The sequence below is a fragment of the Monodelphis domestica genome, chromosome 3, assembly GCF_027887165.1.
Source record: "Monodelphis domestica isolate mMonDom1 chromosome 3, mMonDom1.pri, whole genome shotgun sequence".
In the NCBI taxonomy this organism is placed as follows: Eukaryota; Metazoa; Chordata; class Mammalia; order Didelphimorphia; family Didelphidae; genus Monodelphis; species Monodelphis domestica.
Window position 1 is genome coordinate 40,955,041 of NC_077229.1, and position 22,273 is coordinate 40,977,313.

Below are 22,273 nucleotides of genomic sequence, written 5' to 3' on the forward strand. Positions count from 1 at the left end.
AGACTCAAATAGAAAAGGGGCTCTGTGAGCTGGATATTGACTTAGAAAAGTCACAAAATAGCATTGCTTATGTTTTACTGCATTTTTTCTTATTTTGTTAAACATCTACTGTTTGGGGGCTCTGAGTTCGACCACTCTGGACCAGATCATAATACAGTTAGGTGGCTCATAAATGGTTGATCAGATTCTGAGTTGTCATTAAAGGTTTGATCACTTGAAAGGAGGTCTCCATCCTTTCCTAGATTCCACTCTATTTTTAGTAACAACTTTTATTAGCAGAATAAGGACATGTTTATCAGATGGGGAGAGGTGATGGAAGAAAACTGGAAAACCACTACAGCCTCTGTTTACAATCCAAGAAAAATTTCTCCCAGCACCAAAGTTCACACTCATTAGAATTAGAAAGAACCGTAAGAGATCACCTGTCCAACCTGTTCATTGGACAGCTGAGGACACTGAAATCCAGGAAGAGAAAAGGACTTGACTACAGTCACATTTCTACGGGGCAGAGCCAAATATCGAAGCTGAGTCCCCTGGGTGCAAATCCCGGGTTCTTTCCAGCACACACCACCCCACTGCCTCAAAAACAGTAAGAACAAAGTCGGGGTCCTGACCTCATAAGCCGGATCATGGAGTCCATGTCATGCACCAGGGACTGGTTGCGTTCAAAGATCCGGGCTCGGGGGCTCTTCTTGTAGGAGAACCAGTCCCCAAACTTCTTCACCAGGTCAGGCATCCCACTGGCATTGAACACCGACTCAAAATACCTGGAGAAAGGAGATGCAGCAAGGGAAGGGGTGGGGGGACGTGGGGGGCCTCTCCAGGCCTCCTGGACCGGGAAGACACTACGGTGGAAGAGTCTCCAAGAAGAGACTGGAGAGCCCCACTCTGCTCCCTCTGGCAGGCCCTGCGCCCCCCAACTCCTGGGCACTCGCCAGCAGCGCTGTTTGCCACATCACTAACAGCGATAGAATGAGGGCTAGAGGGCGCCCTTGATGGGACCGACACTTTACAGATAAGGAAACTGAGGACGCAGAGAGGGAAAAAAATCCAGAGCAGGGCTGAAATGAACCCCTGGTTTCTAGTTCCAAATCCCATATTCTCTCCAGGTCACATGCTATACTTATTGGGTAGAGAGCTGGGAAAGTAAGAGTTAAAAAAAACAGAAACCAGCATTAAAGGTTGGTGCAGTGCATCGGAGGCCACTCAACTGTCCCTAATAAGGACCCCTGGGGGCTGCATAGTGACTGGTTAAATAGAGTATTTTCTGTTTTATTGTTTGTAATTTATGTTAAATATTTTCTGATTTTATTTTAAACCCAGTTTGAGCCACACTCGAGCATGTTGTGGGCCACATGCTGGCTAAGGCAATGACTTGGCGTCAGGAGGACGCAGGTTCAAATCCCACCTCCAACGCTTTTGAGGCCCAGAGGCAAGTCATTTATTTCCTTGTCTAGGACTACAGTGTTCTCTTCTGTAAAATGGGTGGGTTGGGCCTGATGGACCATAAGGCCCCTTCCGGGACCAAATCATGAACTTCTGAACATTTATCAGGCGCTTATTATATGGCAAGGCTCTAGGCAGGGTGCTGGGGGTGCTTTGCTGTTCCTAAAGGGCGCCGCCCCGCTCCCCCTGATCAGAGAGGGCCCTGCGGGGGAGGGCCGGCGGTCAGTGCTCACGGTAGGTTGTAGCTGGCCCAGTAGCCTTTCTCGTACAGCTCCTCGGTCCTGTCGGCCACGACCACCATGCCCCTGGGACGCAGGAGAAAGCACAGAACGTGGGGCTTAGGCGGGACCCCCAAGCTCGATCCAGTGTGAGCTGACCAGGATTCTCCCATCCACACTGTCCCAGGGCAAGCCCTGACCAGGATTCTCCCACCCACATTGTCCCTGACAAGCGGCCATCACCCTCCCCCGAGGACCCAGCGTGCCCTGGCCGGCCTCTTCCTGTTTCCTGGTTGTCAGCAGCTTCCTGGTTCTCAGCTGCCATGTTTCCCCCCAAGACTCCCCGTCCTGTGTCTGGGACAACCCAGGCAAACCCCGTCTCTTGCTCCTGACAGCCCTGGAGCTATGGGAGGCGAGCCGCCCCTTCTCCTGGCTCCTCTGAGTCTCCCCCAGCTCAGCCTCCCAGTACCTGCCCACAGCTGGGTCCTTGCCCAGCACTGGCCCAGTCCCTCTGAACCCGCATGGAGGCCGGGGCAGGGAGGCTGGAGCAGGGAGGCCAGAGCAGGGAGGTCGGGTCAGGGAGGCCGGGGCAGGGAGGCTGGGGCAGGGAGGCCGGAGCAGGGAAGTCGGGTCAGGGAGGCTGGGGCAGGGAGGCTGGGGCAGGGAGGCCGGAGCAGGGAGGTCGGGTCAGGGAGGCTGGGGCAGGGAGGCCGGGGCAGGGAGGCCGGGGCAGGGAGGCCGGGGCCACCAACCTCCTCTTTCCTTCACTTCCCTCCAGCTCCCCCTCCACCCCCTCAAGGGCAGAGCCCCGAAGGGACGCGGCACACACGGGACACTCACGGGATCTGCTCGAGGACAGTGAGGAGGCCCCTTGTGGGCTCGGCCTGTCCAGGAGTAAAGGCGTTGTAGTCGACGATCATCCACTGGTTGTTGTAGCTGCCAAGGAAAGGGGGGCTGAGCAGGGTCTCGGGGCCTCCATCCCCCCACTGGGGTCCCCGGCCACGTCGGGCCCCGAGAGCAAGCCCTGGGCAGTGACGGGGATGAACCCAGCCCAAGAGCGCTGGGAAGCCTTGAAAAACACAGAATTCCAGCTCTGGAGGGCTCGGTAGAACCTGGCTTCGTCCCTCCGAGGCCTCAGTCTTCCTCTCTTTGGAATGGGGGTAGGATTCGAAGAGCTCCCAGGCCCGTCCCCTCGGGACAGGGCGACCACCCTCAGCCCCCCCAGTGCTGCGGCTGCCACCTCTCAGACCCTCAGGCGCCCCCCAAGCTAGGAACGTCCCCCCGAGGCCGGGACTCACGTGCCGCTGTTGAACCTCTTGAAGAGGTCGGCCCACGCGGCCCCGTCCCGGGCCAGCCGGTTGGCCACGAGGTTTCGCAGCCACTCGAGGACGCTGTTCTGCGGCGTGACGTACTTCCAGAGGTCGGCGTTGTAGTTGCCGATGGTGGTCTCCAGGGTCACCTGGCCCGGGGCACAGCCGTGAGGTGAGGTCAGCCCCGGCCTCCCCCCCCCCGCCTCCCCCCCCCAGCACAGGCTGGGGGGGAGGGAGTGGCTCCCCCAAGGGGCCTGCCTGGCTTCCCTCCCATCATCCCTCCCACGGGCGCCGGCACTCAGAGGGGCCCCACAGGGGCCTCTCCCCGCCGGCCCGGGCAGGGAGGAGCGCGGCCTGCAGCGGGAGGGCCGGAGGGCGGCTCTCCTCGGCTCTGCTGGGGAGGGGGGCCTCGCCAGTTTTCAGGCTCCAGGAGAGGGCCCGGGCGGGCCTCTGCTCCAGCCCAGGCAGCCAACGGCAGGCTGTCCCGAAGGTCCTCCTGACCCAAGACCCGGCGCTCCCTCGGAGGGCCAGAAGTCTTCCATCAGATTCCGGGACAGCCGTCCCGGGTTCAGGGTCGCCCCTGAAAGCCCACGGCCGGAGGGCCCTTGGGCGAGTCATGAGGTCCTCGGGGCCCCAGCACTCCTGAGCCTCGGCGTGGCCCACGAGCCCAGGCCAAAGCGAGAACCTCTGGGAAGGAACCCTCCCGTGGCAAAGCCCCGGAGAGCCTCGTCCGAGGCGAGGCAGAGGGAGGGCAGGGCGCTCCCCAGCGACGAGAGCCAGGGCTAGCGCCAGGGGGGACCCCGAGACCCTCCGGTTCAACCCCTGCATTTTGCAGAAGGGGAAACCGAGGCCAGGAGCTGCCGTGACTGCTCTAAGGTGAGCCCGGGAGCGCCTGAGTGTGAGGCTCCGTCCATCGTAGCCCGCTGCCCCCCAGCTGGGGATCATGGGAAGACGCCTGGGATGCGACGTCCCAAGTCGAGGAAGGAGAGAGAAGAAATGCTCCAAGGGGACTCACCAACCGACTGCCCAAGATATAGAAGTCATCACAGGAGAAGATGGTTCCAGGGTAGGACGAGAAGACCTGCTCGTTCCCCGGAATCAGCGGCGCCTCCCCTGCGGAGAGAGAGCCCCCGAGGGAAGAACAAGCCCCCCGCTAGGTCCTCAGCGCTCTAAGGATGACAAACCCTTTTCTCGAGATCACACTGAAAACCACCTGGGCTCAGAGGCCAGGCGACTCGTCCACAATCACACAGCTTGTAACGGTCAGAGCTGGGATTCGAACCCAGGCCTTGGGCCTCTTAGACCACCACTTCTGTTCCCCTCGGCTGCCTCCTGAGTCCAGGAAGGGCTCCCCTTCTCTCCTGAGCCCAGCGCAATACGAGACACATACTTTATGCACTTCCAAGTTCCTCAGTTTTTTCAGGTCATCTGCAGCTTCCACAAAACTCCCCCCAAATTCCCACTTAATTTCTGACACACGAGATATGGAAACCGCCCCGGGGAAAGCGGAGCTACGGAAGGGGCGCCTGTCCTATCTCTCCTCCTCTTCACAGTAACCCTGTGAGCTCGGAGCTCACTACAGGGATTATGTCCATTTTGTAGGAGAGGAAGCTGAGGCCCACTCGGGGTCAGGCAGCTGAGTAAGTATCAGATTCAGGTTGGCACCTCGACTCTCCCCGCTCCTTCTCTACAGAGAGGTTTGGGAGAAGACGCAGCCAGGAAGCCAAAGGACCTGCTCGGAGGCGGTCTCAACGTCCAGTCCCCCCTGGGTGGACACAGACCTAAAACCTTTTCTGGGAGGAAAACGGGGAGAAGACAAAGAGCTAGGAGGGAGCTCAGAGACAACCGTCTCATTTAACAGATGAGAGACTGAGGCCCAGAGAGGCTCCCAGATGAGGCCAGAGAAGTCACTCGACTGGCCACCGAGTGTGGGGCACTTGCTCTCTCCCATCCCCTGGCACCCACCTTGGGGCAGCGTCCGGAAGTGGAACTTGTACTTCTTGATGATGCGGAGCATGTGCTGGTAGGAACTCCAGGTATCATGCGACACCAGCAGCTCCTTCCTGTTGGGCAGCAGCTTGATGAGGGCCGAGCAGGAGCCCGAGCCCATCACTCGCCTATGGGCCGTCTTGTTCAGGGCCGGCTCCAGGTCCTCCAAGTCCCCCGACAGCTGGAACAAGCTGAGAGAGGGGGCACAGCCATGGGTTCAGGCTCCATGTGGGGAGGAGGAGGCTGCTGAGCAGGGCTAAGTCAGGGCGACAGAACCTGACCACCCAGGTAGGGATGGACTCAGTGGGGCAAGCGTTTGGCTGCAAATCTCCTCCCTCCCTCCAAGGGCCCAGGTGCTCTCTGAGGAAAGGAACTGCCCTCGCTCACTCCCTGCAGCCTCAGCCCTTAGCACGCTGCTGGGTCCAGAGCAAATGCTCAATAAATGGGTATTCATTCATGAAGCCACCTCCTGGGCGCTGGGCTCTGTGGGTACAAAGGACAAACAGTGCCTGCCCTGGGGGAGACACACAACCTGGCAGCAGAGAAATGCAAAGGAGACAGCTGAGCCTGAGCAGAGCCAGAGCCAGAGCCAGAGCCAAAGCAGAGCCGGACACACAGAAAGAATTCTAATCCCTTATCAGAAGTGCTTGGAAGGAAAGAAGTTGCTGGGGTAGGGGGAGAAGACAGGGTATCAAGCCTTTTCACAATATTGGGGGAGGTGGAGTAAGTTCTTTTTTCTTGTTTGAACCCTTCTCTTCCACCTTAGAATCTATACTGTATATTGATTCTAAAGTAAAAGAGCTGTGAGGGCTAGACAAGAGGATTAAGTGACTTGCCCAGGGTCACACAGCTAGGAAGTATCTGAGGCTCAATTTGAACCCAGGACCTCCCCTCTCTAGGCCTGGCTGGTCCCATGGTTAAATTATATGAGCAAAGTTCACTCTCTGAGTCCTTTTTTTTAAACCCTTTTTTTAAAACTTCCATCTTAGAATCAATCCTGAGTGTTGGTTCCAAGACAGAAGAACGGTCAGGGACTAGGCGATTGGGGTTAAGTGACTTGCTCAGGGTCTCACCGCTGGGAAGTGTCTGAGGCCCCTCCCTGGACCCGTCTCTCGATGCCCCGAGCCCCTTAGCCGCCTCCAGCCCTGGATTCTTGCTCTGACTCTCACCCAACTCCTCCATCCCCAGGAGGGCACTTACAGGAACCCGAAGGGGGTGATGGTGAAGTTCTTGGATGGGAAAGCTATGCGGCCCTGGTAGCTGTCCTCCAGCCCCTTCAGCTGCAGGAGGGCGAGCTCCACCTGGCGGAGAGACAGAGGGACGTGCGGCTCGGAGGACGCTCAGCCCGGGATGCCGCCCCGGGGTGCGGCGGGCAGGGTCCCCAGGGGTCTCCCGCTGACTCGGCAGGCCTCGGGCCAGTGGCCTCGCAAGATCTCGGCTCATTCTAAAGGGAAAGGAGGACCACGGGAAGGTCTCCCCCGAGGAGGGGGGCTGCCTGGGCCCCTCCAACGGACTCGCTCAGCCTGGCTTTAGGGGGCGCCCGGCAGGCGTCGGGGACCACCGACTGACTGTTCGGCCTCTCGGCCTCACCTTCTCTTTCGTAATGGGGGGGCCCTTCCAGGCCGAGGCCAGGACTCCCCGGCCCTTCCTTTTAGAGGGAGGACGCGGAGGCTTTGCGAGGCCGGGGAAAGAGAGCCGGAGGCCGCGGGTCCTAGAGGAGGGCGTGAGGAGGCCTGGGAGTGCGGGTGCCGCTGGGAGGACGGCGGCTCGGGGAGGCCGGCCGGCCGCAGCTCCGTCTGTGGGGCCTCCCCGCGGATCCCCAGCACCCGGCCCTGCCCACCTGGTGCCAGTACTCGGCGTCCTTGCCCGACGCCATCTGCTTCTGCATCCACGCCAGGTTCATCTCGATGTAGCTCTTGAGCTTCTCGCAGTAGGTGGTCTCGTACTTGAAGGGGCCGCAGTAGTCCACCACCGTGTTCATCCAGTGCATGTAGATGAGCTGCGGGCGGGAGCAGACGCGGGCCTGGGGACGCGCCACGGCCTTCCCTGCTGACCGCCTCCCCGGCCCGGCCCGGCCCAGAGGAGCTTCCCGAGGCTCGGGCCCGGCCTGGCTCCGGAGGAGCTTCCCGAGGCTCGGGCCCGGCCCGGAGGAGCTTCCCGAGGCTCCGGCCCGGCCCCGGAGGAGCTTCCCGAGGCTCCGGCCCGGCCCCGGAGGAGCTTCCCGAGGCTCGGGCCCGGCCTGGCTCCGGAGGAGCTTCCCGAGGCTCCGGCCCGGCCCGGCCCTGGAGGAGCTTCCCGAGGCTCGGGCCCGGCCCGGCCCCGGAGGAGCTTCCCGAGGCTCGGGCCCGGCCCCGGAGGAGCTTCCCGAGGCTCCGGCCCGGCTCGACCTCCCATCAGGCACTGCGTGTTGCCCCCAGCAGGGCTGTGGGAGCGCTTCATCCCTCATTCCAGCTATTGCTCCGCAGCCAGCCCTTCCCCGAGGAGGCCGCAGGCCCCAGGGCCCTCCTCCGGGCTGGGGGAAGAAGGAAGGAGAGCAGAGGGGGCTCCTGGGCCCCAGGAAGGGGAAGGAGGGGCCCTTCCAGCCAGGCCCTGGTGCCTCCTGCCGCTCATCCAGGGGACCTCAGCGCGGTGGCAGGAGGGCCTCACTCACTCCTCAAGGGACCTTCCCTCCCTCCCTCTCCTCCTGTCGACTTTGCTTCTCAGCTCCCTCCTTGTCTTCCTCCATTAGAATGTAAGCTCCTCGGGGTAGCCAGGGGCTCAGAGAGAGCCAGGCCTGGAGGCAGAAGGTCCTGGGTTCAAATCTGGCCTCAGAAGCTTCCTAGCTGCATGACCTTGGGCAAGTCACTTAACCCTGATGACTAACCCTACCACCCCCTCTTCTGCCTTAGTGTCAATCCTCAGACAGAAGGGGAGGGAAGAACAAACGACTTGGACCCTGAGATCTCTTATGGCCCCTTCCGGGCTGTGACCTCCCGATCCCTCTCCGTAAGGTCCCGGTCCAATGACCATCCTCGCTTCACTGGTCTCTTCCAGCCCACCTTGGGCACTGGGGCTCTGAAGGCAGACCGTGGGTGCCTGGGAGAAGTTCCTGTCCACGGGGCCCAACATGCGGGCAAGAGCAAGGCCAGGGGCCTGCGTGCGAGCTTGCAGAGGCAATCCCCAGGGAGCAGAGGGAGAGCGGCACCCCCACCCCCCTTACCTCTGCGGACACGGCTGCCTCCACCACCCCAGCGGCATAAGCCTGCAGCGCATCGCTGTACTGCCCATTGGTGTGCAAACTCAGGAAGGCCCACCTGGCATGGAGAGACGAAAGCGACTCAGGATGCTCCCCGGGGCAGCCGCCCTCCTTGGGACAGGAGCCCGCTGGCCCCTCCGGGCCCTTTCCCTCACGCCACAGTTTGTCTGTCCGAGCAATGGGCATGCCATTCATCAGTCTGGAGAGGCCGAATTTCTCAGTAGATGCTCTATAGTTCAGGCCCCCGTATTTAAAAGCCCTTCTTAGAAAAACAGAAAATATTAAGAATACTTTCCTCTAAAGACCTTTGCACAATCCCTGGAAAAGTCCTAGGAAGGAGGCCTGTAACAAAATGGTTTTCTCTCCCCCTCTTTTTAACCCTCCCCTTCCGCCTCAGAATCCATACTGGGTACTGGCTCCAAGGCAGAAGAGTGGTAAGGGCTGGACCACGGGGGTTGTGACTTGCCCAGGGTCACCCAGCTGGGAAGTGTCTGAGGCCACATTTGAACCCGGGACCTCCTGACTCCAGACCTAAGCCACCTAGCTGCCCCTGGACATTGATCTATTGATTCTGAAATGGAAGGGAGGTGAAGGGTTTTTTTCCAAGGGAGAAAACAGATCGATGTTCCTCTTAAAATAGGGTCCTGAGTACTAAATAGAAAACTCCAGACGGGCTCTTCTGAGGGCCCTCCTCGTTCCCAGGAGGCTTTTCTGGCTATCCAACCCTATTGCGGTATGGGCCTCTGGGCAGCACCATGGACAGTGCTGGGCCTGGCATCCAGAACACGCCTCTTGGCTGTGTGTGTGACCCTGGTCAAGTCCCTGAACCTGTTGGCCTCAGCTTCCTCATCGGTCAGATGAGCTGGAGAAGGAAATGGCCCACCATCCTCCAGCATCTCTGCCAAGAAAGCCCCAAACGGGGTCCTGAAGTCAGACGTGACCACGGCAACAGCGGTGGCCGCCATGTTTAACTGCAGGCTGCTCCAGGGTCAGCGAGCTTCTTCAGGCCTCCCTCAGCTGGTGCAGAATCTGACATCTACCCTTCTTCAACGCGGCCGTCACTTTCCATCACGATCTTCCCAGACCCTAAACAAGCCCTTAAAACGTGCGAGATCCACTCTCTCTCCCTTCAGCGGAGTCAGAGGGACCGCGCGCGTTGGCAGAGGGCCGCGAACCCTTCGTTCTGCTAGGACGGAAGCAGCACATGATGCCAGATGGGCCAGCGGCACAGGGCAGAGAAGCCTTCTGTTCCCCAGGCAGATCTGGCCTCCGGCTGCCTGACCTCGGGGGAGTCTCTTCACCCTCATCTGGAGAAGGAAACGGTAAACAGCTCCAGGATCTGTGCTGAGAAAAGCCCAAATGGGGTCCCAGAAAGCCGGACACTAACAAGTGAATGAAGAGCAACATTCAACATCACAACAAAAATCGCAGGCGGTTACGGGGAAATAGGGTCGGGGGCACGATGGTCAGAAACGGTGTCCGAGGCACAGAAATAAAGAGAACCTGACCAACACGAGAGCACGGCGGTATAGAGGCTGAATGGGGGCCTGGTGGAAGCTGAGGGGGCAGGGGGGGAATGGCTGAGCCAAGCTGTGGTATGTGACTGATGGAACAGTGACCCGCTATGAGAAGTGAGGAGGACGGTTTCCGAAAAACCTGTGTGAACTGATGCAAAGTGAACAATAGAAACAGTGTTTTATGGTGATCCATTGAAAGACTTCATTATTCTCAGCAAGACAATGATCTGAGACAATTCCATAGGATTTAGGATGAAAAAGCCCTTTTACCTCCCCAGAAAAAAATGATAGCTCTGAGTGTAGATGAAAGCATCCTTTTTTTTTTTAAATCCCTTACCTTCCATCTTGGAGTCAATGCTGTGTATTGGCTCCAAGGCAGAAGAGTGGTAAAGGCTAGGCAATGGGGTCAAGTGACTTGCCCAGGGTCACACAGCTGGGAAGTGTCTGAGGCCAGATTTGAACCCAAGACCTCCCATCTCTAGGCCTGGCTCTCAATCCACTGAGCCACCCAGTTGCCTCTGAAAGCATCCTTTTTTTAAACTTTATTTTCCTTGGGTTTATTGTTTTTATTGGTGGTCTGTTTTTTTCTTTCCCAACATGGCTAATAAGGAAATGTGTTTTGCACGACTACACATGTAGAATCCAAATCAAATTGCCTGCCTTCTTAAGGAGGGGGGAGATGAGGGAAGAAGAGACTTTGGAACTCAAGATATATGAAAATTTGTTTTTACATGTTATTAGAAAAATATATAAAAGTTAAAATTAAGTAGCCTATCTGCTGGTCTCAGGGGGCCCAGACATTAGTCTTCCTCTACCCACAGATCCCAAAGCACCAAAATATAGACAATAAATATGGCCCTCTTTCTTGAAGATCTGAAGCGTGCTTGTGAAAGTGGATGTAATTAGAATTGCAGCTTGTGACTTATTATGAAGTTCGGCAGTTTTCCGCATTCTGGTTGTTTCTTGTAGACAGAATGGCGCTGATAAGCTAACTCAAAATTTACCTTATGCTCAGTGTTCCCTAATATATCAATCACACTGAAACAAATTTACATTTTCAAAGCAAGCATTATAGCATAACTGACTATATAGATTCTTTCAGTTACTCTGGAAGCAAGCATCCAGGTGACACAGTGGACAGTCCTGGACCTGGAGTCAAGAAATCCTAGGTTCAAATCCAGCCTCAGGCATTTACTAGTAGTCATCATTTAACCCATTTACCTCAGTTTCCCAATCTGTATAATGAGGATAATAACAGCCCCACATTGAATGAGATAATACTTATAAAGTGCACAGTGCCAGACACATAGTAGTGCTTAATAAATACTTGTTGACCCTCTCCCTCCAAACTGCCATTAAGGAGCACTCTTTGGATCTGGTCACAACACCAGACTGTGCCACTCTTTAGCCCACATCTTACCATTCTTATCAATAATAACAACACATAGAACTGATGTAACCATTCTGGAGGACTCTTTGGAACTATAAACTGTGCATCCTTTTGATCCAATAATACCACTACTAGGTCTGTAACCCAGAGATCAAAAACAAAAGGGGACTTCTGTACTTGTACACAGATATTTATAGTGGCTCTTTTTGGGGTGGCAAAGAATTGGAAACTAAAGGGATGCCCATCAATTGGGGAATGGCTGAACAAAGTGTGGTATATGATGGTGAGTGAATACTCTTGTGCTATAAGTAATGATGCACAGGATGATTTCAGAAAAAGCTGGAAAGAACTACATGAACTGATGCAGAGTGAAATAAACTGAATCAGGAGAGCACTGTACAAAGTAACAGAAATATTGTGGGGCGATCAACTAGGATAGATTTAGGTGTTATCAGCAATAAGATGATCCAGGACAACTCTGAAGAGTTTAGGACAAAGAATGCTCTCCACTTCCATAGCAAGAACCGTTGGAGTCAGAATGCAGATCAAAGCATACAACTTTTCACTTTAGTTTATTTGGGCTTTTATTTTGGAGATTTGGTTTTATGCTTATTCTCTTACAAAAATGGACAATATGGAAATATGTTTTTCATGATAATACATATATAAACCAGATTGAATTGCTTGCCAACTCCAGGAAGGAAAAGGAAAAGGAAAAGGAGGGAGGGAGACAATTTGGATCATATAACTTCAGAAAACTTATGTGGAAATTTATTACATTTAATTGGTAAAATGTCTTTATATTAAAAAAAAATAACAGATAAGACTGCCAAATTTAGCTACCCTATCTGCAGCTATTTCATTCAATTCAACCGAGCAGTGATTAGAGCCTACCTTGGGCACAAGGTCCTGGGGGATTCAAATACAAAGATGGAAAACAATCCCTGGCCTCAAGAAGCTCACATACAATGCAATTCAAAGAACAGAGAAGTAAAGACAAAATAATTGGAGGAGGCAAAGAATATTAACTACTGGACATAGCTGAGCCTTGATGAGGATTCTAAGAGGCCAGGCATGAGGCCCAGCCTGTGACGAGATGGAACATTGAGTGTAGGAAACAGCAAGGAATGAAGATTGGCTCAAACAAAAAATTTGGGAAAGGTGAAATCAGCCACCTGGTAACTGTCCCAAAAAGGAAATGAGAGAAATCTGGCAGAACCTAGTCTTAATAAAGCCAAGCTAGTGTTCCATCATCGCCACTTTTCTTTCTAAATACTCACAAAGAGATATCTTTAAGGAGATATCATAAGCAAATTAGAACAGGGAATATATTACCTGTCAGATTTTTTGATAAGAGAAGAATTTATGAGTAAATCAAGAGCACTGTGAGCTATAAAAGGGATAATTTTGAGTAAATTAAATTAAAAAGATTTGATATGAATCAAACAAATGTTGCCAAGATTAGAAAGAAAGCAAAAAATTGCGGGGGTTCAGTCTAAGACAGAAGTCTCACATCTAAAATACATAGAGAATGTTGACAAATTTATAAGAATAAAAGCCATCCCTCAGTTGATAAATGGGCAAAAGATATGAACAGATAGTTTTTGGATGAAGAAATCAAAGCCATATATATAGGTACATGAAAAAATGTTCTAAATCACTATTGCTTAGGAAAATGCAAACCAAAACAATTCTGAAGTATCTCACACTCAACAGATTGGCTAAAACGAAAAAAGGGCAAAATGACAAATGTTTGAGAGGATGTGGAAAAACGGAACTGTGAACTGATCCAACCATTCTGGAGAGCAATTTGGAATTATGCCTATAGAGTTATAAACTTTGTATCCTCTTTGCTAGGTCTGTTTCCTAAGGAGATCAGGGAAAAAGAAAAATAATCTATATGTTCTAAAATATTGATAACAGCTTTGTGGAGACAAAGAACTGGAAATTGAGGAAATACCCATCAACTGGGAAATGACTGAACTAGTTGTGGGATATGATTGTAATGGAATTCTACTGTGACGTAAGAAATGAGCAAATTAATTTTTAAAAAACTCAGAACTACCTGAGATGAAGAGTAAAATGAGTAGAACCAAGAGAACATTATATATAGCTACAACTACAGCTGCAGATGTAATATTTGAAGAATGACTTGTGAATGTTCACCTCCAGAAAAATGGAAACTTGAAAGACATCATCTATGTATACATATCTGTTTCCCGGATGAGGCCTTCCATGGTACAAATAAAAACAGCCCTGGGTTAGACAACTCATGGAGAAGTTCTTCCTCGCTCAATGGAACCACATAGACTTATGTTAAACCTCTGGCACCTCCTGGAGCAAATCAGAAAGATCCCTCCTCAATGAAGAAACATTTATCAGATGCTTTTTCTGTCCTAAGAAATGGGATAGAAATAAGGGCAAAAACAGTCTCTGCCCTCAAGGTGCTGGCAGTCAAATGGGGGAGACAATGTGTGCATGTGCATATACACAAACACATGGGAGAAAGGAATTCATCTCCCTTTGTTTTAATTTAATCAATCATGGAGTTTCTTTACCATTGAGATGTGCAAGGATACACATACCCATAGTGAGAAATTGAAATCAAGGTGAGAAGTTGAAATCAAGGAGACCAGGAACTGACCCCACAAGGACTGCCCCCTGCACAGTGCCAGGCAAATTAAGGAACTATGATTGGTTCCTGAGATGTGACGTGGGAGAGCTAATGAGTGGAGAAAACTGCTTATAAAGGGGAGACCCAGGATCTGAGGGACATTCCCATTCTGAGGCATTCGGATTTAGATTCTGCTCTGGCACTGGTGACTTGCTGAAGAGACTCTTGCACTCTTCTGACTGGAGATGGGACCTGAAGGAGCCTTTGTCAGTGGCGAGCTTCAATCCGTCAGAACAGCAATTAGAGTATTTAGCTAGGCAACTCTCTACCCCTTTCCTACATTTCCCTCTCTTTACTATCACTACTTTGATGTAATAAAGCTACTAAAGCTAACAGCTTCATAATTTAATTTTAACTATTACACATACAAGTACATATATCTACATACACATATATACAAAATAAATACAGGGTAGTTTTGGAAAGGAAGGTATTGCAGCTAATGGGGTTAGGAAATGAATGGATGGAAAAGCATTATAATACGTGCAAAGCCCTAGAAAGGCTTCATGTAGAGTTGTTCAGTTGTTTCAGTTTTACCTGATTCTTAGTGACCCCATTTGAGGTTTCCTTTGCAAAGATACTGGAGTGGTTTGTCATTTCCTTCTCCAACTCATTTTCCAGATGAGGAAACTGAGGCAAACAGGGTGAAGTGACTTGCCCAGGGTCACTCAGCTAGTAAGTGTCTGAGACCACATTTGAACTCAGGAAGATAAGCCTCCAGGGCCAGCATTCTATCCATCTAACCACTTAGCTGCCCATGGAGAAAGAAAGCTCAGGGACTCCAAGAGGAGGAGGTTAGGTAGGAAAGCCTTCAGGTCATTGGGGATAGGAGGTAAGAGGGTCACATTCCAGAAGCAGCAGGAAGACCAAAAAAGTCAGACCATGGCATCACATCAACCCCAACATACTTGTCCTAGATCTGAACCAAAGTCAATCCCCTCTGACAATAATTAAAATCAGGTAAAGGGCAGGACTTCACTCCTCTCTCTAAATGATCAGGCCCTGAGGAGGGGGTGTATGACTCTTTGTCAGTCCATGGGAGTCTTTAGTTCTCAAGAGACTCAATTCAGAAGACCTAGGTGTGGGGCAGCTAAGTGGTTCAGTGGATTGAGAGCCAGGTATTGGAATGAAAGGTCTTGGGCCCAAATCTGGCTTTAGATTCTCCCTAGCTGGGTGACCCTGGGCAAGTCACTTACCCCCAGTTGCCTAGCCCCTACCGTTCTCTACCTTGCAATCGATGTTTAGTATCCATTCTAAGACAGTATATAGAAATGCATGTATACACATATTATCACAAACTTGCATACATATTTATGTGTGTATATAGATACACATATAGTCTGTAGAGATGTGTTGAAAGGAAAATTATTTGTTTGAGCTGTTGTCTTGATTAATGTGATGAAACTCAAGACAAAAAAGAATGAAAATGAGTTTATTAAAAGTATATAAAGGGGGCAGCTGGGTAGCTCAGTGGATTGAGAGCCAGGCCTAGAGATGGGAGGTCCTAGGTACAAATGTGGCCTCAGACACTTTCTAGCTGTGTGACCCTGGGCAAGTCCCTTAACCCCCAATGCCTAGCCCTTACTGCTCTTCTGCCTTGGAACCAATAAACAGTATTGATTCCAAGATAGAAGGTAAGGGTTTAAAAAAAAAAGTATATAAAGAGGGGCAGTGAAGGGGCTCAGTGGATAAAGAATTGGGTCTGGTGTCAGGAGATCTTGGGTTCAAATCTGACCTCAGGTACCTCCTGGCTGTGGGACCCTGGGCAAGTCACTTAACCCCCATGCCTAGCCCTTACCTCATTTTTTGGTCTCAGAACTGAAAGTATAGATTTCAAGAGAGAAAGTAAGGATTTTTTAAAAAGAAGATGGCTTGATCACATGGGTCAATGGGGATATGATTGAGGATGTAGACTCTAAGTAATCACCCTAATGCAAATATCAATAATATGGCAATAGATCTGGATCAATGGCACGAGTAAAATCCAGTGGAATTGCTCATTGGCTATGGGGAGAGGAGGGGAGGGAAAAGAACATGAATCATGTAACCATGGAAAAATATTCTAAATTAACTAATTAAATAAAATTTTCCAATTGAAAAAGAAGATGACTTGGGGGCAAGAGACAACTTCAGGGTAAAGACCTGATGAGCTTGACCCTGAGAGGGGAAAGAAGTGGGCAGGAGTAAGCTAGCAGGTGCTTGCTTAGGTAGGAGCCTGCTGATCTCACTTTATTTCAGTTATTATAACAATAGGGCTAATCATTCAGTCCTTTAGCACTTATTAAGCACCTACTATGTACTAGGCACTGTGCTTAAGAGCTGAGGATTCAAAGAAAAGCCAAAGGTGGTCCCTGCTCCAAAGGAGCTCACAGTCTCTGGGAGATAGCCTGAAAAAGATGTCTGTTTAACAAGACACAGGCAGGATATATCAGAGATAATCAGCAGAGGGAAGGCATTAAGATCAGGGAGGAGAAGGTGGGATTTTAGCAGAGACTTGAGAGAAGCCAGGAGCCAGAGAGGACGAGGGAGAGCATGCCAGGCAGCGCTGACAACCAGAGAAAATGCCTGGGAACAGCCAGGAGGCCAATGCCACTGAATGTCAGGGATGTTGTTCAAACATGGCCACCTCTTTGTTTTTCTTGGCAGTTACCGGACTGGTTTGTCACTTCCTTCACCAGCTCATTTTCTAGATGAGGAAACTGAGGCAAACAGGGTGAAGTGACTTGTGTCTGAGGCTAGAACTGAGCACATGAAGATAAGTCTTCCTGACTCTGGGCCACTGAGCTGTCCTAGATGGCAGGGCACATGGAGGGGAGGAAGGCATAAGAGTCAGCACAGTGCCTGGCACAGTGGAGTCACTTAACAAATGGGCCAGTTACTTTACATTTCAGCTTCAGCTTCCTTTTTTTGATGAAAGGCTGGTAGAGTATCCACTTTGTCAACAAGAAGACAGAGCTGGATTCAAGTCTCTCCCCTCATAAATCCTGGCTGTGTGACCCTCATAAAGTCACCATCTCTCAGTGCTCCCAGGCAACCTGGACTCAGACACATATACAGATCCTATGCTGACCCACACAGGTAAGGGGTCTTTCTCCACTGTAATATCCCTGTTCCAAAGGACAGGCTCAGTGGATAAAGAACCAAGTCCAGAGACAGGAGGTCCTGGGTTCAAATATGGCCTCAGACACTTCCTAGTTGTGTGACCCTGGGCAAGTCACTTAACCCTGATCAATTAATTAGCCCTTCCTGCTCTTCTGCCTTGGAATGGATATTCAGTATTGATTCTAAGGCAGAAGGTAAGGGTTAAAAAATATATCCCTCCTCTGACAAAATTATAGACTTGGGACATTTTATGACAAATGAGGGTGCCTGAAGTCCAGAGAGAAGTGACCAGCCCAAGCTCACAGAGCTAGTTAAGAGTTAGATCTGGGATGGGAGCCAAGATCTCCAGAGTCCCTATATTCTTTCTAGTCTCATAAACGTAGGACCTGCTCTGAGTTCTTCAATAACAGAGGGAGAAAAACACCTGAATTTGGAGTTAGAAGGTCTACTTGGGTTCCTGCTCTGACACCTGATACTGGTACAAGTTATATGAGCACTAGACCTCAGCTCCTTCCTCTGTAAAATAAGGGGGCTGGACTTGATCAGGGATTCTCAAAGTTTCTGGTCCCAGGACCCATTTACATACTGAAAAATTGAGAACTTCTCCCACCAAAAACTTTTGTTTTGATGGGTTGTTTATATTAGTAATTAAAATATTTTTATATTATAATGAAAATAGTTTTTACCTCCTACAGTCCCTAAAGGATCTTCCAGAGGTCCCCAGACCACACTGGGAGAACCACTGGACTAGATGACCTCTAATGGTCTCTTCTTGATCTTAATTTGTATCTGATTCCTTTTTAAATCAGTTTTTTTCCCTTTGACGCAATACCTCTTATCACTGATCTTCTCCTCCCAAAAGTCGATTTCACTCTCCCTGGGAGCCAAGAAGAAAACTGAATTGCTTAGGATGGAGTGAATAAAATCTCTTCAACCTCAGTTCTACCTTTTTTTTTTTACTTTTCATTTCTATCTTAGTAACAACTCTAAGACAGAAGGACAAGATTAGGTAAACAGGAATAAGTGACTTGCCCAGGGTCACAGAGCTAGGAAGGGTCTAAAGTCATATTTGAACCCAGGTCTTCCTGACTCCAGGCCTGGTGTTCTACCCACTGTGCCTCCTAGCTTATCCCTGTCTTCCCCAGTTTATCTCAAAGAAATGACATAAAGATAAAAAGAAAATGAAGAGGATTTTGAAAGTTTAAAAGGAGCACGACATAGTCTTAGAATGAAGAAATTCTGCCTCTGGCACTTACTGGCTCCGTATTTAGCCCTGAATTCAATTTTTTTTTACTCATTTACCCTCTCAGTGTCCTGGGCAGCTCATTAGAACTAGAATACAAAGTAGGTGGCAGGTGGCAACCTGCATCAGTAGAGGGGTTTGGTAGAGGCAGCTAGATGTTCCAGCAGTGTTAGCCTGGAATAAGGAAGACCTGAGTTCAAATTTAGTCTCAAGCACTTACTAGCTGTGTGACTCTGAGCAAGGCACTGAATCTCTGTCTGCCTCCGCTTCCTCCTGTGTAAAATGGGGATAAAAGGAGTGCCTATCTCTCAAGGTTGTAAGGATCAAATTCCATATTATCTGTAAAAAGCGTGCCAGACCATAAATGTTAGTCATTATTTTCTTCGTGGAGATTCATGAAATCATAGATCTCCTGCTTCTCCAGGAAACTTGGATTACTTTATTTGCTAGATTTGTGACTTTGGATGAGTCAGTTTCTCCAACTCTAAAATGGGGAAATGAAATTTGTAACATTCAAAGCACTACTAACTGTTGTTCGGTTGTTTCAGTCACGTCTGACTCTTCATGAGTCTGTTGGGGGTTTTCTTGGTTAAGACACTGGAGTGGTTTGCCATTTCCTTCTCCAGCTCATTTGACAGATGAGGAAATGGAGGAAAATAGGATGAAGTGACTTGCCAAGGCTCACACAGCTGGTTTGCCATTTCCTTCTCCAGCTCATTTGACAGATGGGGAAACTGAGGCAAACAGGGTTCAGTGCCTTGCCCAGAGTCACACAGCTAATAAATATCTGTGGCCAAATTTGAACACAGGTTTTCCTGACTCCAGGCCCAGGCCTCTATCCTCTGCTCCACCTAGCTATTTTTATCCTCGATACCTAAATAGCTTCCCTGTCTCCCCAACTCCTTTCCAGATGTGGTTACAAGCACACAAAAACAATCTTGCAGGTGAAATACCTGAACAAGGGAAACAGAAGGGAATAGGGAAGGAAAGAGATTGGAGAATTTTGCACTGGACTACTTGGTACCTTTCTTAGCAGGAACTGAAAAACAGCCCCTGACTTCTCCATTTCCACAGAAGAGGGCTAGGTGTTCATGCATACTAACTGCCCAAAAGAAGCCCAGAGGAGGAACCAAATCAATCCTCTAGGCCTTCCCTAGGATACAACCTGTCAAATCTCTGTCCCGGATCTCGGGATTCTATGTCTCTCCCTTCATCCCCAAAGGCCAAGGAGGTCATAGCTTTCCCATCCTTCCCTTCCCTCTAGCTCTCAGTGACTGGTGAAAGACCAGCCTCCTACACCAAGCAGAGCCGGGCACTGGGTTCCTTCCTGGCTGGTTGGCAGACACCAGGCTCAAAGGGCTTAGGGGAGCACAGGTATAAGCTCCTGACCTCCCATAAGGCTTGGCATTGCACAAAGCCCTTCCTCCTGCCTCTCTCCCAAGCTGGATTCCTTTCCTTCCCTTCCCAAGTTCACAAAGTATTTTCCTGACAACGACCCTAGGAAGTAGGTATCCCGAAATCATTAACCCTATTTTTCAGATGAGGAAAGGGAAGACTGCAAGAGGAATGGAGAGTATCAACCCAGGTCTCCAGTGTGGGGTCTTCTTATTGTGATATGTTTATGTTGTGGCTGTAGTTTTCCCTCAAGTTTCTCCTGACTCACTAACTGGCTAAGAAATCATTTCAAGGGGGTAGCTGGGTGGCTCAGTGGATTGAGAGTCAGGTCCTGGGTGCAAATCTGGCCTCAGACACTTCCTAGTGGTGTGATTCTGTCCTTTCTATTCTTCTTCCTTGGAACCAATAATCAGTATTGATTCCAAGAAAGAAGATAAGAGTTTCTAAAAAGAAAGAAAAGTCATTTCCACAAGCATTTAGCAGATGGCTAGTGAGTGTAAAGCTTCATCCAGGTCCCTGGAATCCAAAGACAAAAACAGAAGACCTGCCCCAGAGCAGCTGCTATTGTTTTGGAACAAAAGGAGACATAGGCAGAGAAGGAGCCTGCAGGGTAAGTAGAAGGGGAAGAGGAAGAGGCCGGCTAGAAGGGTTGAGGAGACCAAAGAAGCTTCCTGTAGGAAGGAGCAGTGGAGGTGAAGATGAGTAGGAGTGCATTCCAGGCATAGGGGTCAGCTCCCACAAAGAGATGAGGTACCAAGAATGGCAGAAATGTTTTCTTTTCTCTCCTACACCAGTCACCCTACACAGACTCACTACAGCAGGTGCCCACTGGACTGGCTTAATGGCATCAACAACCCGCCTCCATATCTGTCCCGAGTCCAAGGGAGTCAGCAGAATCGAATAAAATGGGCTCAGAGCACAGTACAAAGAATGCAGGCCAGCCACCCCAAGGCCCTTGATGATGGAGGCTGGAGGCAGATGGGTGCCACACTGAGACAGCTGAACAGCCCTGAGTGCCTCTGATGTGCAGATCAGCTATCCAAAGCCCTTCCAAAGAGTCAGCCCCTACCTGATCATCTGTTTCCTCTCTGCCAAGACCACAACGTAAACAACCTTCCTTCAGTGCCCTCCTCCTACAGCTACCTAGAGAGTGCAGGGAGCAGGCCTGAATCTAGGCAGACCCACAGGCCACCAGGGACAAGGGTTCACCTCCCTTCAGCCCAAGTGAGTAGCATAGGAGGTCTGCCCACTCCACTTTGGCCATGGGCTGCTCTGTCCTTCTTAGGCAGCCTGGCAGCCCCTCACTCCCAGAAGCCAGACTTAATGGGGATCTTAGCTATAAAGACCAGGCAGGTTGGTCTCTAAGACTTTCTCCAGCTCTGACATTTAACCATCTTTGCACCCACCTTCCAATCTATCCAAGCAGGTTACAGCCACCAACACTGACAGACTAATAAGAAGCAGAAAAAAACCCTTGAGATGATTTAGTTCAAACCCCTTCCCTGGAATGAAAGGGAGATATAGCAAAGAGAAAGGAACCATGCAAGGCTGCAATGGGAGACACAGGCCAAGTCAGGACTGGAATCCAGGACTACTGACTCCACACCAGAACTCTCCCTCCTGAAACATACCTATTCCCCAAGTCAAACTTCTAAGCAAACCCAGGAAGAAAAGACATAAAGGATGGTTGGGGCCATGAGAGTTGGTGAGGGAACTTCAGTGGCTGAGCCCTTGAGCATTCAGCTCAGGGTGGCCTCATCTTCTGGGTATTATCCAAGCAGGCGAGCCAGCAGTGCTGAGGGCACCACAAGAGCCGATCATTAGGGGCTAAAAATCAGAGTGAAATCCCTGGCAGAGTATGGAAGGTAAAAATGCTGGCCAGAGGGTCAAACCTCTAGAACTTTCAGAAATTCAGAGTCCGTGCCCTCATGGGTAGAAAAGGTAAGCAATTATAGGTAAAGGGCAGGCCACATTGAAGGGGATAACTGATAGGGGCTTCCAGAAGCCCAAACCACATGGGTAGAGTGGGGACAACAATTATGGACTGAGGACTGGCCACACAGAAAGGGCCAAGGCTGCAGGCACCACCAGAAACTCAGAATCCCAACCTCCTGATGATGGAGATGGAAGAGATGATGGCCAGAGAGCCAAGTCTATAAGGACTCTCAGAACCCCAGAATTTCAGGTGGGAATTCTGGCATGACTTTACAAGTGGGAAAGGCAGTGGTTATGGACAAAGGGCTGGCCATACAGAAAGGGCTAGTCTATAGAACTTATTATGTCATGGTTCTCTTCATGGAGAGAGGGCTTGAAGAATATGAGCAGAGGGCTGTCTAGTCTACAGGGGCTCAGTGTCACAACCACAACAGAAGGGTGGGGGAAGAAGAGAGAGAAGCTGTTATGAAGAGAATACTGATATGGGCTCGTGCAACAGACCTACATTTGGAAGACATGGGTTCAAATGTGACCTCAGACACTCTCTAGATGTGTGACCCTGGAAAGTCCCTTAACCCCATTTGCTTAGCCCTTGTCCTATTGAAAAGTTTGTAAAAAGAGAAAGAAAAAGAATGGGGGGGGGGCGAGAAGGGGATAGGGAGGAGGGAAGGAGAGAGAGGAAGAGAGAGAGAGGGAGAGAGGGGGGGAGAAGAGAGAGAGAGAGAGAGAGAGAGAGAGAGAGAGAGAGAGAGAGAGAGAGAGAGAGAGAGAGAGAGAGAGAGAGAGAGAGAGAGAGAGAGAGAGAGAGAGAGAAAATCA

General features: G+C 50.6%; 1 protein-coding gene across 1 annotated transcript in view; it reads right to left on the reverse strand.

The window, feature by feature from the left end:
• The window catches only part of PLBD2 (phospholipase B domain containing 2), a 29,438-nt gene that overhangs the window by 6,393 nt on the left and 772 nt on the right, over positions 1–22,273 (reverse strand). Inside the window, exons 2-10 of the mRNA XM_056821696.1 lie at positions 8,163–8,256; positions 6,804–6,962; positions 6,164–6,264; positions 4,940–5,154; positions 3,990–4,087; positions 2,963–3,123; positions 2,505–2,600; positions 1,680–1,751; positions 615–767 (exon numbers count right to left, since the gene is read on the reverse strand). Coding sequence (XP_056677674.1) covers positions 615–767; positions 1,680–1,751; positions 2,505–2,600; positions 2,963–3,123; positions 3,990–4,087; positions 4,940–5,154; positions 6,164–6,264; positions 6,804–6,962; positions 8,163–8,256 — 1,149 coding nt within the window. The remainder of the gene's footprint in view (positions 1–614; positions 768–1,679; positions 1,752–2,504; positions 2,601–2,962; positions 3,124–3,989; positions 4,088–4,939; positions 5,155–6,163; positions 6,265–6,803; positions 6,963–8,162; positions 8,257–22,273) is intronic.